Source organism: Acartia tonsa, chromosome 12, assembly GCF_053477335.1.
Source record: "Acartia tonsa isolate MP-2025a chromosome 12, ASM5347733v1, whole genome shotgun sequence".
NCBI lineage: Eukaryota > Metazoa > Arthropoda > Copepoda > Calanoida > Acartiidae > Acartia > Acartia tonsa.
Genome location: NC_137271.1, coordinates 47,362,089 through 47,378,954, shown reverse-complemented (window position 1 = coordinate 47,378,954; position 16,866 = coordinate 47,362,089). Strand labels below are relative to the sequence as shown.

The 16,866-nt window shown below is 32.0% G+C and overlaps 1 protein-coding gene across 1 annotated transcript in view; it reads left to right on the top strand.

The window, feature by feature from the left end:
* Window positions 1-16,866, top strand: part of LOC145334319 (teneurin-m-like) — a 229,148-nt gene that overhangs the window by 84,058 nt on the left and 128,224 nt on the right. Inside the window, exons 6-7 of the mRNA XM_080179731.1 lie at window positions 2,130-2,208; window positions 2,530-2,840. Of these exons, the coding sequence (XP_080035857.1) occupies window positions 2,130-2,208; window positions 2,530-2,840 (390 nt within the window). The remainder of the gene's footprint in view (window positions 1-2,129; window positions 2,209-2,529; window positions 2,841-16,866) is intronic.

Sequence of the window (16,866 nt, the reverse complement as noted above, 5' to 3'; positions counted from 1 at the left end):
GTACATCAATTAATCGTTTATTGTCTTATCCCTTTAGATCACTGAATTTGGGATTCAAAAAGGGACCCAAAAAGCTGTGGGTAAAAAGTGCCATATCACTTCGTGGAAATGGAATCGTGCAAAATTGTTGGTACATACAAAATTACATTGTCCAAGATTTTACTACAGGTTTTGTACATTTTGTTTTACATACAAAATTACAATGCCCAATAGTGTACTACAGTTTTCTGTACATTTTGTTGGTACATTAAAAAATACAATGCCCAATATTCAACTACAGGCTTTGTACATTTTGGTATTTACAAAGTTACAATGCTCAATAGTTTACTACAGTTTTTGTACATTTTATTGCAAAATTGTTGGTACATACAAAATTACAATGCCCAATAGTATACCACAATTTTCTGTACATTCTGCCATAATGCTTTGTTTAGTTGTATGACCCACACAACTACCTGGTTCCTGTGGTGGGAACCTTTTTTTTGTCTGCAAGCAAATTGTTTACTGCTGTTTTGTAGCGACTTTTCTGTGTTAATATTTCCGACGTTATTGACTGATATTCAAAGACCCAAATGTAAGAGAAAAATTTTAAAAACGAATATTGGTCATCTAAGATTGTAGGTGTATTGAAAATACACAATAATTATTTAAGTTGAGTGTTTAAGCGTTTCAACCACTAATTATAGTATACAGAAGAAGTAATTTTCTGTATCATCATTGGGGATGTACATCAATTTATCGGCCATTGTCTTATCCCTTTAGATCCCTGCAAATTGACCAACTTCTTAGAATTATAAGAATCTAAAATGATATCATATTAAGTTTCATTTTCATTAAAAATAAATATTTTTTTCATTCATCAGCAGAATTCAGATATTATGATTTAATTTTTAAGAAATTTATGACAATTAATTTTATACTTATTCACTGAATAGAACTGGTTTAAGTCACGAGAAATCTTAAATGTAAGGATATCCACTGATGTAAAATTAAGGGATAAGAGAATGGACGATAATTTGATATAAGACACACACCTTATGATTATTAACAAAATTACCCCTTCTGTAAGTTAAAAGTTTTGGTCAAAAAGATTGGACAATACTAGTTTGGAGCAAACCAATTAAAATTTAAAAGTACCCAAATTAAAAGTAAAGTACCCAAGGTTTTGAGCCAACAAATAATGTATCGTTGTAATAAAACTTTGGGTACCAGTGTAATTTACCTCCCTCCATTACTAAATATAATTATTTGATAAAGAAACTTTAACTTATAAACATATACAAAAAATGAATGTTGTCCCTCTACTTTTAATTTGCAAATGGAAGACAAACACTTTCTAGTGTCACTTTAGGGTGGGTTGGGTCTATTAACTTCCCCCCCCCCCCCCCATCACAATTCAAAATTTTAGGAGGTTAGGAGAGGAGATTAATTATGATTTAAATTACTCCATATGTATGTTAAAGTATTAATGGCAAAGTTTGGACACTAATTTTGATCTGACGAATGGCAGAACGACTTACTAAACTTTTGGGGGGAAAACTTGGAAGGGTCTAACTAAGAAAAAAGTTATGAGGGTAGGCCCTAGGGGGGGTTATTTGACCAACTTCAACATAAAAGGGTTTGATTCTTTATTCATTCATCTTATATCCAACATTCTAATTTTGTCCAGGGAGGGATGGGACATTGGGCTGTATATTGCACTAGTCCCCAAAGTTTTTTACTATATTAACTTATTGAATCTTTATTGGTTGATTAATCTATAGAAGTTGGGATGTACATCAATTTATATTCCACTGTCCTATCCCTTTAGATCTCTGAATTTTACTTAATAAAAATAAAATAATATTTACCTACTAAAAAATTATACAAACTCCCAGCTTTTTAATGGCTTTTTAATCAAATTAATGCTTATAAAATATAAAAATAAAAAAAAAAATTAAACCATATTATCTTTTTGGATAGCTCAACAACTTTAGGTACTTAGGAACTGTCTTGTGATTGTCCCATAAGATCTCTAATATTATTCCTTTTTTTTACTCAAAATATTGATTTAACCCTTTTATACAATGCAAAAATAGCAATTTAACCGTTTTCATAAGATGACAAAATAACGATTTAACCCTTTTCAGACGATGCCAAAATCCCGCTGTCCCACTATTCTCAACCCCTGATGCCAGGAAGTCAGTCAGATTCTTCCACAAATGACAGGTAAAATTTGTTTGAATTGTCCTATTGATTCAAAACATGCAGATTTGATAAGTTTTCTTGGGAGTGTAGGTAGCAACTTTATACATTCATTATTAAGTTTAAGATGAAATGACAGAAAATGACGGGTAAAATAATAATTATATATGTTTCATTTTAATATTCACGAAAAGCTGTCTACAATACGATGCAGTATATATCTATTCTATGAAGTGTAGCATCCGTTTATTTAGCTTAAGATTAAATGATTATTACTTTCAAGTTTTGTATGAAGCTTATTTAGGCGATTAGACATGAAATGAAGTATATTTTATTATTTTTCAGAACCTTATCCCAAAGATTACGAAGCCCGGGTGATACAACCAGCACTCCCCCCTCCTCGACGGCAGGGGGGATGGTGGTGGGTGGGGGTGGAATGGGAACCATGTACCACCACCACGTCTACCCCACGCTGGGGGGCAGCAGCAGCGGCAAAACCGCCGGTTCCAGCAGCTGTGGCAAAAACTACGCCGGGTTGGGCGGTCATCATGGGGGTAATGGCGGCATGGCTGGGGCGGGATGCTCGTGGAGAAGTTTGGCGGTTGTTTTTATTGTGCTGACGCTGGCTATGGCCGCTACTTCTGTCTTTCTTGTTGGTGAGTTTTTTTTTAGTTCAGTTTTTGTTCGCTAGGAGTCTCTAATACATAATAAGAAGTCTCTAATACATAATAAGAAGTCTCTAATACATAATAAGAAGTCTCTAATACATAATAAGAAAGGAGGGAACAAAGGACTTTATATCACACAATGATTTTTTCTTATTAATCCATTGTCAGGCTTTGTCTTTAGACACATATTTCATAAGTTTTTGGATTCTATTATCATGTCTACTTTTTATTTTGTAGAGAATTTTTGTCAAAAAACTTCAAAGGAGAGTGTTGAAATGTTTAAATTAATCTACAGCCCTGTTGCTTTCTTAATATTGTTAAAGCTACTTTAGATATACTTTATCCTTATGGCTGATTATTATCAGCTAGATTATAGCCGGTTCTAAGCCATATTTCAAAATCGTGTATAACATCGTATATTAATAAATTGCTCACAAATATTAAAATAAAACCTTAAAATTTTATTATCTGCGGCAAGCTGTCTACGATGCAATAAATAACTTATCATAGACTTGAGGGAAAGATTATTTTCTAATAAATCCATTTACCCTGGAATTCTTTGGTGTTAATTTTCAAGAGAAAGGAAAAGTTTAAAGTTTTTGGTGTGAAAGAACATTAGGCAAAAGTGTTCCCGCAAAACAGTCCAGACAAAGTTGTACCCAAAGTTTTATAACCATGTTATCTTATTTGTTGGCTCAAAACTTTGGGTACTAATGTTAATTGTAATTGAATAGTTCAAAACTACTAGTGTTTAATCTTATTCCCCATTATCTTTTCTCTATATAAGGGGTAAAGTTGTTAATCACATTGGATATGTACATCAATTTATCATCCATTGTCCTATCCCTTGAGATCCCTGTTGATTAGGAATTATAGATTAAATTTGCCATTAATCAGAAGATAAAGTAGAAATTAAGAATAAATTTTTTTATAAGTTGCTGTAAACAATTTCTGCTACTTTTTATGAATGTTAACAAGCCATATCTTTAAGGAAGGGTTGAAGGGCAGGGAGGGATTGGATAATGGGCTGTTTATTACACTAATCCCAAAAGTTTTATAATAACGTTTTCTTATTTACTGGCTTAACATCATTGTGAACTTTTATTGAATTTCGATTGTAGTCCAAACGTTTCAATATCTAATTGTAATATACAAAAAGGATAATATTGTGAATAATCATTGGGCATGTGCATCAATTTATCGGCCATTGTCTTATCCCTTTAGATCCCTGGAAGGGTTGAGAAGGCTTAAATTTTGTTTTAACCAAACAGATTAGTTAAGAGAGAGGTGTTTGAGTTTTAATTCTAGGCTTCAGGGGCAAGGGGTATTAAGGGATAAGACAATGGACAATACATTGATTTACATTCCTAATGATCATAAACAAAATTACCCCTCATGTAGATTAAATTAATTGATTGATAAGTCATTACTTTGCTTGATTAAATCAGTTTTAAGCCAACGAAGTTTTATAAGCATTTTCACACACTTTGGAAACTTCTATGAGATCAAACAATGTTTAATCTCTTCAATCAATATTTTTTATTTAGAGAAGGGCTAGTTTTTAATATTCATCAATTTATCATCCATTGTCCTATCCTTTATGATCTCTAAGATCGTTATATTTCGATTTCACCCTTAAATGTTAAATTACGTTGAACTATCTAAATTTTTATCCAACAAGTTATCTTTGCGCCCAGTGAATTTATAAAGTTAAGAAAGGGATAAACAAATAAGAATAAGGATAAGACAATGGACAATAAATTGATATGGATCTCTTATGATGATAAACTAAATACCCCACTTTTATTTGTCAAAAGGTTTAGGCATGAACCAACTAATCAAAATACAATGGAAGTTCCCAATGTTTTAAGCCAACGAATAAGATCACGTGGTTTGGATAACAGAGACCATTCTCTTTTACATTTTAATAACATTAGCATGCTATAAGGGGGGGGTCGGATCTGACACTTTTGCGTAAACAGGGTGCATAGGCTTTGTCTTAGGAGTGAGAGGATAGGTTATTTGGGAAAAAAGTTTAGTTTTGGGGTGTATTTTCCTTATATTTAAAAAATTTTTTGAAGGGTCTCCAGGTTCAGGTGCTGCAGGCTGGAAGGTCACTTCTGGACAGGTATAAAAAAAAAATTTTTTGTTTTACGAGTTAGAGATCAACTTATTAAACCAAATATGCATCTTTTGAGATGTTATGAGCATATATGATGAAAAAATAAAAATCAGCCTCCAGGTTCAGGTCCTGAAGGCCTCCAGGTGAATTCTGGACAGGTAAAAACTGAAAAATTTTTATTTTATAGTTAGAACAAAATTTATTTAACAAAAGTTGCTACTTTATGGATGGTATGAACTAATTTGAAGAAAAAATTTGAAATCGGGCTCCAGGTTCAGGTACTGCAGGCCTCCAGGTAAATTCTGGACAGGTAAAAACTGAAAATTTTTACTTTTGAAGTTGGAACAAAACTTATTTACCAAAAGTTGCTACTTTATGGATAGTATTGACATATTTGAATAAAAATTTGAAATCGGGCTCCAGGTTCAGGTACTGCAGGCCTCCAGGTGGATCCTGGACATGTAAAAACTAAAAATTTTCACATTTAAAGTTAGAGCATAACTTATTTAACAAAAGTTGCTACTTTATGGATAGATTAACTCATCTGAAGAAAATTTTTAAATCGGGCTCCAGGTTCACGTACTGCAGGCCTCCAGGTGGATCCTGGACAGGTAAAAACTAAAAAATTTCACTTTTAAAGTTAGAGCATAACTTATTAACAAAAGTTGCTACTTTATGGATAGTATTAACCAATTTGAAGATAAATTTGATATTGGGCTCCAGGTTCTGGCACTGCGGGCCTCAGGTGGAGTCTGTACACGTAAAAACTAAAAATAATACCTTTGAAGTTAGAACTAAACTTAGTTAACAAAGGTTACTACTTTATGTATAGTATTAAATAATTTAAAGAAATATTTGTAATCGAGCTCAAAGTTCATGTACTGTATGCCTCCAGGTGGATTCTGGACATGTAAAAATTAAAATTAACTTAAGAGTTAGAACTATATCTATTTAACTAATTTAAAGAGAAATTTGAAATCGGGCTTAAGATTTAAGATAAATCCAACCATTTTTTTTTACATTTTTAATTATATCTGCAAAAATCAACTAGAATAAAATCGACTAGAAAAAAAAAACACAAACAGGTCAGTCACTAAAGGAAGCCTGCAGGAAGTACACTGCTCTAACTGCGGTAAAAATCCAACAAGCAGACACAATACCCCTAATTAGTCCATAAAGTAGCAAATTTTGTTAAATAAGTTTTGTTCTAACTTCAAAAGTAAAAATTTTCAGTTTTTACATGTCCAGAATTTACCTGGAGGCCTGCAGGACCTGAATCTGGAGCCCGATTTCAAATTTTTCTTCAAATATGTTAATACTAGCCATAAATTAGCAACTTTTGTTAAATAAATTTTGTTCTAACTATAAAATTAAAAATTTTCAGTTTTTACCTGTCCAGAATTCATCTGGAGGCCTGCAGGACCTGAACCTGGAGGCTGATTTTTATTTTTTCTTAATATATGCTCATAACATCCCAAAAGATGCATATTTGGTTTAATAAGTTGATCTCTAACTCTTAAAACAATTTTTTTTTTTTCGTTTATACCTGTCCAGAAGTGACCTTCCAGCCTGCAGCACCTGAACCTGGAGACCTATCAAAAAAAAATTTAAATATAAGGAAAATACACCCTAAAACTAAACTTTTTTCCCAAATAACCTATCCTCTCACTCCTAAGACTAAGCCTATGCACCCTGTTTACGCAAAAGTGTCAGATCCGACCCCCCCCCGGGCCCCCCCTTGTAATCATTTAACAACACCTTTTAAAGATAATACTGTCGAGTTTTGTTTTTCAAAATATAAGTCTCAATTTTAAGGTACATAAGCAAAGTGACAATTTTAACGCCAAAAGGCAGTGTTCAAACTTTATTACTAATTCTTGATTTAAAAAAAAGTAGCATAACAATATAAAACTAGCACTATGGACTCTAGATTAGCTAAATGTATAAGGGAGGAAGAGGATAATGGGCTGTTTATTACACCAGTCTCCCACGTTTTCTTATTCGTTGGCTTAACTACTTTGACTTTTGATTGGTTAGTTCATTAAGTTGAGTGTTGAATTGAAAGTTTGTAATCTATAGAATGTGTAATTTTGTGTAAAATCATTGGGGATGTACACCAATTTATCAGCTATTGTCTTATCACTTGAGATCCCTGTAAATGAACTTTTTGGCTATTACTTTTTTGTTTACATTTTTGTTAAAACGGTCGCTGTAAACTTGTAGCTTTTTCGGCCCATTTAAAGTCACCCAAGTGGAGAAAAAAACAACAATTTTAGATTCCAAAAACTCCATAAAATGTCCTCGTTATATTTACTTATTTTTTTATGTTTCTTTTATTTTTAGCTTTCCGCGAATATTAAATTAAAAATTATTAGATTTAAACAAGGCCTGGCCTAACAAATCTGGTTTTACTTTTATGATTTTTTATTTTAATCATCGTGGAAAATTAGGTATCTGTAATACGTTACTATTCATGATTTTTCTAAATGGCTGAGAAATGGTTCTAATCCAGCAGATATTAATCGGTTTCGAAACCATACTGGTATTCCTCACTCCCTTAAATTGTATCCAGGGACCTAAAGGGATAAAACTATGGCCGACAAATTGATGTACATCCACAATGATTATACACAAAATTATATCTTCTGTAGAAATAATTAGTGGTTGAAACGTTTGAACACTCAACTTATTAAAATTAAATTATTCAAAGTTGTTGAACCAACTTATAAGAAAACGTTATAATAAAACTTTGGGGACTAGTGTAATAAACAGTCTAATGTCCCCTCCCTACCTGATTAAATTGTACCACATTTTCTAATTTAAAATAGGGATACCTCCCTCCCTGATTAAAGGGATAAGACTATGGCTGATAAATTGATTTACATACCCAAAGATTATATCAAAATTATCCCTTCTGTAGATTATAATTAGTGGTTGAAACGTTTGGACACTCAATTTTTAAAATTCAATAAAATTATCCAAAGTTGTTGAACCAATGAATAAGAAAACGTTATAATAAAACTTTGGGGACTAGTGTAATTAACTGGCGAATGTCCCCTCCCTCCCTGAATAAATTGTACCACATTTTCTAATTTAAAATGCATCCTCTATACTATCTCCTCTCCTTTCCTATGACTAAACGTAGCGTAGCTACCTTATAAATATATTTGTCATTAATTAAGACTACTAACTGTTAATGATTCTTCCCCCCAAACTAAAATGCATCCTCTATCCTATCTGCTGTCCTTTCCTATAACTAAACGTAGGGAAGATACTCTATTCTATGCCATTAATTCTTTTCATATTAGCTGTATATGATTCTTCCACCCAAAACTAAATAAACTATTTCTCTCATTGGGCACTATTCTCGAAATTTTGTTGGTTGGTCTCTAACTGGTACCTAAAATTTTATAAACATGTTATCTTATTCATTTGGGGTAATTTTGTTTTTCATTGGGGATGTAAATCAATTTATCGTCTATTTTCGTATCCCTAAAGATTTATTAAACATTATTGCATATATAGCTGAAAATTGTGTGTTTTTGTCACCCTTGTTAAAATCCACATTTAAAAAGCATTTCATTGCATTTTCTCAACTCTAGCTTATACACACTAATGGATGTATGAATTACATGGATATATTGACAGTGGAAAATTAGTCGTCAATTTAGCTTGATAATATGGACCATATTTATTGGTCAGTTTGTTCCTCCAGTAGGAGGGGAGGTGGGGAGGTGATGGTGTAAAAGGGCGTATCGTTATTTTAGCCAGCTGTGAGCATCACTTTATTAGTGTACATGAAAATCTGGTGTACCATCCAAGTAATAATATATTCATTTACACACACACACACACACACATACATACATACTTTTTATACAGTTTTATCTAAATTTTTATCATTTTTTAACGCAGCATATTCAATGATGATAAAAAAATATCCATTCTTCCGTAGATTGAAATTAGTGGTTGAAACGTTTGAACACTTATTGAACCAACCAATAAAATTTCCCTATAGTTGTTTCGTCAACGAATCTTCATCATCATTGCCTTTTTAGTTCTTGTTTTCGTATTCGTTAGCCAACGAATATGAAAATATTATTACAAAACTTTGAGGACTAGTGTAATAAACAGCTCAATATCCCCTCTCTCTTGCTCTCTTGAATTTCTTATATAAGGTGAAAAAATGCACACACAAAATTGAGTTGAAATACTCTTTGGAAATATTAAATAAAATTATTCCAAAGATAAGTGGATTTTTATGTTTCAACTTTCTTAACTTTTAAACTAAGACAATTATGTTCATAATCAAGGGATCTTAAGGGATAAGACAATGACCAATAAAATGATGAACATCCCCAATGATGATGCACAAAGTTACCCATTCTGTAATTACAATTAGGGATTGAAACTTAACTTAATGAACCAACCAATCAAAATTAAATAAAAGTTCCCAAAGTTGTTAAGCCAATGAATTAGAAAACGTTATTATGGACATTGTGGACATAGGACTGTTTATTACACTAGTCCCCAAAGTTTTATAATAACGTTTTCTTATTTATTGGTTTAACAACTTAAGAGACTTGTATTGAATTTTGATTGGTTTGTCCAATGAGGTTAGTGTCCAAAAATGTCAACCACTTATTGTAATCTACAGAAGTGGTAATTTTGATTATCATCATTTATCAATTTATCGGCCATTGTCTTATCCCTTTAGATCCCTGGGGGAAGTAGCACAAAGGATTTTAACAACTTTTAAACAAAATCTTTAATTCCGTTTTGCTAAATATTTCCCCCCTAGTAAATATAATAAAGGGGTAAGGATACATTAGAACTTTAAACATTTGGACATTTGGAATGTGGATTGCACTTGAACCCAAAGTTTTTAGTCATGTTAACTTTTTCTTTAGCTCAAAACTTTGGGTACCAATATTAAATTTCAAATACCTATTTAGTTTGATACTAGAAGTGGTCAATCAATAATTCTAAACTAAAAAATAGGAACTTTTGTTTCTCATCATTTGGGATGTAAATCAATTTATTGGCCATTGTCTTATCCCTTTAGATCCACGAGTTCAACCTTTTGTAACTGAAAATTTTCTCAATGGGTTCTTGAAATTTATCTATAGCTATAAATTTTTCTTATTTTTCATTTCTCTCTTTTTCCTCTCTAATATTACCTTTCCTCTATAAGGGGATAAATGGATAGATAGAAAAGGTATTATTGTATTATAGACAGCTTTCTGCGGATAATTAAAATGAAAAATTAAACCACATAAGGCCGAAGGAACGGGCTAAAAATTGGTATTATTTTTATGATTTTTATTTTAATATTTGTAGAAAATACGATGCTATACATGATTTTTCAGTATGGCTGAGAACCGAATCCCATTAATGATAAACAAAATTGCCACTTCTGTAGATCAAAATCATTGGTTGGATTTTTAGATAGTACCACAAATTTCAACAAAATGACTTAAGTTTTTGAGGAAATGTATAAGGTAATATGGTTATAAAACTTTGGGTACCAATGCAATGTTCACATCCAACCTGTTATTATAATTTTTAACTGATGGAAAAGAATAAAGCAAATGATTTACCCTTCCCTTTATTTTGATATATTAACTTTTTGGACTTTGTAGAGCTAGATAGAATAATTCAGGGATCGGAAGCCTCACCTAAGCCGCGCATAAGCCTCAGTTTTAAACCTGCTTGTGAGCAGAAAAAAAAAATTTAAGAAAGAAGGATTGTCTGCTAAAGAGCCGTTTTATACATACAGCTGAATTTTATAGTGATAAAATCACGATTTCACTGAGGCTTACACGCGGCTTACGTGAGGCTTCCGATCCCTGGAATAATTTATACTTTTATATTCTATACCAGTAAAATTCACTAAATAAAATAAAAAATATAAAACAGAGGCTGAATAATAAGTTCTTATTGAAATAGAAAATTTATTGTAGAAGCCTAAAATCACTACAGGCCTTTAGTATGTTTGTCTGTTTGTCTATCTGTTAGTTTGTCTGTCTTTTTGTCTGTCTGTCTGTTTGTCTGTCTGTTTGTCTGTCTGTTTGTCTGTCTGTTTGTCTGTCTGTTTGTCTGTCTGTTTGTCTATCTGATTGTATCATCTTATTTTCTGTCTATGTCTGTTTGCTTTTTAGTTCGTTTGTTTATCTGTCTGTCTGTTTTAAAATACTTTTTTTTTGTCATTTTTTCTGTAATTTTTGTTTTGACAATGGACATGTTGTTGCCTGGATGTTACACCAGATTTTCATGTTCTTTAATAAAGTGATCCTCGCAGCGGGCTAAAATAACGATACCCTCTTTCCCATATCCCCTCCCCTCCTATTAGATGAACTGACCAATAAATGAGTTCAATGAAAGGAACCTAAATTGACTACAAATTTTCCCCTGTCATAATATCCACGTATATTCTACATCCATTTTTATAGGATTGACAAAAATGATTTTACATAAAAATTTACATGCTAGTAAAGTTTTAATTGAACATGTAAAATGTAAAATGCAGGGCTTTTGGGGATTAGACAATGAAATAGTTATTTATCGCATCGATTGATAGACAGCTTTCCGAGTATATAAAAAAAATAATTTTATGATATTCGTGTAAAATTGTCTGTAATACGATGTTAAACATGATTTTTCAATATGGCTGAGTACCAGTTCTTCTGATCCAGCCAAAAACCTGCTCAGTGATTCGAAGCTTACTTAAAAATGATATTTTGTGTTAGATAAAAACTTTTTGGAATGTTTACCCTTTTCCCCATAGGGTAATAAGGTAAATAGTCAAATGGAAACAAGGATGAAAACATCCAAAGAAATTAAATTTTTTATATAATAAATTAAAATATGTAACTCTGATATTGTAGGACCTTTGTTTTAATGTCTTTAAATATGGCGCAATTAGATCTAAAGCATTCTATTTAATTGCACTAGGTAGTTTTTTTTCTTCTGAAAATGTGTTTAATAAGATAAATGTTACCTACATACAGGATGTGTGTCTGTCTGTCTGTTTGTACCGAAAGATCTCGCTAACCGCATGTTGATTGTCCTCTTGGTTACTCGTACTATTATTGTCACATGTCTGATATAGTAGAATTAGTAATTACGAGTTAAATAGTTTTTTTATATGGATAGGGATTAAACACTGAAATATTTTTGACAACCATAACTTTTACCCCGGCGATAAATTGACCATTTTGGTGGGGTTAGGGTTAGTTACACCACATATTTAACCACTCCCCCCCCCCCCCAATAAAAAATCATTTTTTGGGGGTGCCTATGGACATACTACTACTAGTAAGCTATATAGAGTAGCGACGTATGAAAATGAAAGGGAGGGGTAAAAGGATAATATGGAAAAGTGTAATAAAGTAAAAAAAAGTTTGTCCATTTTATGTCAGGGAGGGAGGGGACATTGGACTGTAAATTACACTGGTACCCAAAGTTTTATATATGTTATCTTACTCGTCGGCTTTTGATTGGTTAGTTCAGAGCTAATTTTGTTTATTATCATTAAGGATGTACATTTATTTATCATCCATTGTCTTATCCCTTAAGATCCCTGTTATTTTATGTGGACTATATGTTACACATAAAAACTTAGGTAATAATTGTACAGAAGTTTTGGGATAAGTAATCCTATAGTATAAAGTAGTAAGTTTTTTTTGTCATAAGCTACTGAACCGATTTGGTAGGCTTTACATAGGTCCCAGGATGGTTTTAGACTGTTTTATTTAAGATTTAATAATATTTTTCCTTGGAGATATTTCATTTTTGCCTTTAATCCTAACAAATAAAGCATGCTATTGTACAATAAAAAGATATAAGCTTTAATGATTTTAATTTTCATGGAAAATTGTCTATAATACGATGATTTACATGATTTTACAGTATGGCTGATAACCGGTTCTGATCCAGCGGATATCAATCAGTTTCTAAGCCATACTGAAAATATTCTATTTGCTCAATATTTTCCAGAGCTACAAAATACAGAATTTCACACACACAATTTAGGAGGGAATATTAATTTATCGTCCAATGTCCTATTTTTAAAGGGGGGGGGGCGAAAGTGACACTTTTTGAAACCAAAACTAAGAGTCAACAAAGGAACTCAACTAAAAAAAGGGTTACAGGTCTGAGATTTTGCATGGCAGTTCCTTTATAGGGGTACAATATCGAACTGTGAAGAAACGGCGGCGCAACCGCCGAAAACCGCCGTTTCCCGCCGTAATTTTTGTTGCCTTTTCTCGGCGGTTTTCGGCGGTTGCGCCGCCGTTTCTTCACAGTTCCATATTGTACCCCTATAAAGCAACTGCCATGCAAAATGTCAGACCTGTAACTCTTTTTTTTTAGTTGAGTTCCTTTGACTTTTAATTTTGGTTTCAAAAAGTGTCACTTTCGCCCCCCCCCTTTGTTGATAACTGAGTGTGGTTCTTAAAAAAATATATCATATTAAAAATCTTCAAAAATATCTTCTGTTGAAAACCAGGGAGGAAGGGGACATTGGGCTGTTTATCACACTAATCCCCAAAGTCTTATCTTAAAGGGATAAGTGGCAATGGACGCTGGACACCTCCAATTTTGATAAACCAAATTAACCCCTCTGTTGATTAAAATTATTGATTAAAAGTTTGAACACTAATAAAACATTACAACAAACCAAGTTTTTAATAAGTGTAAATATGAGAATATATTTTTAAAACTCTGGGCACCAGTATAACCTACATTCCAAGCAAATCTTTTTTTTAAAGAATCCAGCTTGGCTCTGGTCCTCTCTTTAAGAATTGAAAGATATTTGAAAGATAAATCTTGAACTAACAAAATTGGATTTTACTCAAAATTGATAGAAAGAGAGAAAAGAAGAGAGAGAGAGAGATAGAAAAAGAGAGAGAGAAGTTAAAAGAAAGAGCAAAATAGAGAGAGAGAAAAGGAAAGCTATTAGCAAGAATCTAAAGGGATAAGACAATGGACGACAATTTGATGTAGGTCCCTAGGAATGATAAAACACAAAATTACCCCTTCTAAACATTGTACTTAGTGGTTGAAACGTTTGAATACTCAATTAAATGAACCAACCAATCACAATTCATTAAGTCCCCAAAGTTATTAAGTCAACGAATAAGAAAACTTTATTAAAAAAAAAGACTAGTATAATAATCAGCCCAATGTCCCCTCCCTCCCTGGATAAAATAATTTCACTCATATAATATCAAAGGATATTTTAAGGGTACTTTAAATTTAGGTAAGGTCGTGGTATATTTTCAATAAAAGCAACAGGATGTCTATTTGTCTGTGTGTTTGTGTATGTGTACCGAAGAGTTTCGTCAACCTCTTTAAACTATATGGTTCTCCTTTTGGTGAAGTTTTCAAAGTTTTTTTTAATAACGTTTTCTTATTCGTTGGCTCAATAACTTTGGAGACTATTGATTTTGATTTGTTGGATTATTAAGTTAAGTGTCCAAATGTTTTAACCACATATTGTAATATACAGAAAGGACAAATTTGTGTATCTTCATTGAGGATGTACATCAATTTATCGGCCATTGTCTTATCCCTTTAGATCCCTTTATCATTACTGCAATTTTAACTTGATTCTGTTGCTTCTAATAACAAAACTGTTACAGAGATCATATGCTTCAAACTAACAGACAGATAGATAAACATCCAATTAACAAATAGGATGGGTGGGTAAACTAACATTATTTTATTTGGGTACCCAAAGTATTATAACTTTTTAACTTGTTTTGGTGTTATTCGGAACATAACTGTTACAGAGATCTTATGCTTCAAACAAACAGACAGACAGACGGATAAACATCTTAATACTTTAATAAATAGTATGAGTTGTAAATATAAAACGGTTACAGAGATCTTAAGTTTCCAACAAACAGACAGACAAAAAAAACATCCTACTACTTGTAACAAATAGGATGGGTGGGAAAACCAACATTATTTTAGTACCCAAAGTTTTATAACTTTTAAACTTGTTTTAGTGCTTCTAATAACAAAACTGTTACAGAGATCTTAAGCTTTAAACAAACAAACAGACAGACAGATAAACATCCAAATACTTGTAACAAATAGGATGGGTGGGAAAACTTACATTATTTTATACTGGTACCCAAACTTTTATAACATTTTAACTTGTTTTAACGCTATTAAAGACAAAAGTGTTACAGAGATCTTATGCTTCAAACAAACAAACAGACATACAGATAAACATCCAAATACTTGTAACAAATAGGATGGGTGGGAAAACTTACATTATTTTATACTGGTACCCAAACTTTTATAACTTTTTAACTTGTTTTTGTGCTACTTAGAACAAAACTGTTACAGAGATCTTAAGTTTCCAACAAACAGACAGACGGATAAACATCCAACTACTTGTAACAAATAGGATGGGTGGGAAAACTAACATTATTTCACACTGTCTAGTCTTTAAAATTGGGCCCAAGCAAACCAGCAACCATCAATACTGGTACCCAAAGTTTCATAACTGTTCAAAAACTTTGAATCCTTATATAGTATTTTATTTGGTTTGTTTTTAACTAAGTTTCCAAAGCTTTTTAACTAATAATATGATTCTATAAAAGGGGTAACTTTGTTTATCATCATGGGGATAACAATTTATCATCCATTGTCTTATTCCTTAAGATCCCTAATACGAATGTATGTAAATGTTTTAGATAATTTTGTTAGCAAGTGTCAAAACTTCAACCTAGCACCAAAATTTCTGGTTGTTAATTTGTCGGAATTTGATTTGAATGGGAGTTACTTCTAGATGGTTGACTCTCTTTAGATTAGATAAATTATGGAGTTGCATTGATTCTGTATAGTTCACTTTGTAAGTATGTCCGTCCATCTACGTTGTAAAAGAAAACATAAATTTTTCTTTAACTTTTCTGTTATACAAAAATAAGCAAAAACTGTTATAAAATTTTTATTGACCGCTTATATAGAGGCTTCGCTTTTATTTTTTATTTATTTTAATATCCGTGGTTTGTTGTCTATAATACGATGCGATAAACAACTATTTAGCTATTGTAGCTATACCTATGGCCATATTCATTCTTGTCTTATCTTTTCCCTTCCGTTAACGAAAATAGAATTATTTTCCATATGGTTCGCGCAATTTTACATTTCATTACACAAGAAATCTTATTTTAGGGAGGGGGGGGGGGGGGAGAGGACATTTGGCTATTTATTACACTGGTTCCTAAAGTTTAATAATAACGTTTTCCTATTTGTTGACTTGAATTTTGATTGGTTGGTTCATTAAGTTGAGTGTCCAAACGTTTCAACCATTTAATGTAATCTACATTTTGTGTATGATCCCCTATTTAAAAACATAATTTTAAAGCTTACAAATATTTTCTTTAGTAATTAAGTTTAACGGTAATGGGAATATTTTAATTGCTGAGGAATTTTTCTAATTATTAAATAACTTTGCTATTCTATAATTTGGTGTGTCTATACGTTTGTCTGTACGTCAAAGTGGATATTATTTACTAATGAAGAATCAGTAGTCTAATATAAAGCTTAATATCTCGGTAATTGCTATTCCGAATTAGATGTACTTTTCAGATAAGGTTTATAGATATCTTGGAAATGGTTTTCAGCTATTTTCAAGGCCTACCCCTTCCTCCCCTAGAGACAAGGGTTAAATTAATTAATAATCTACAATTGCTGTGCTTCTTATGTGCATGATTATTCTTGCTTTTAATGAAATTATTTCAATATTATATAGGGAAATTTTTGGAAAATTCACATAAAGAAATTGTCTTTGTCTGTCCTACTTGTCAGGGATCTTAAGGGATAAGACAATGGACGATAAATTAATTAACATCTCCAATGATTGTTAACATAGTA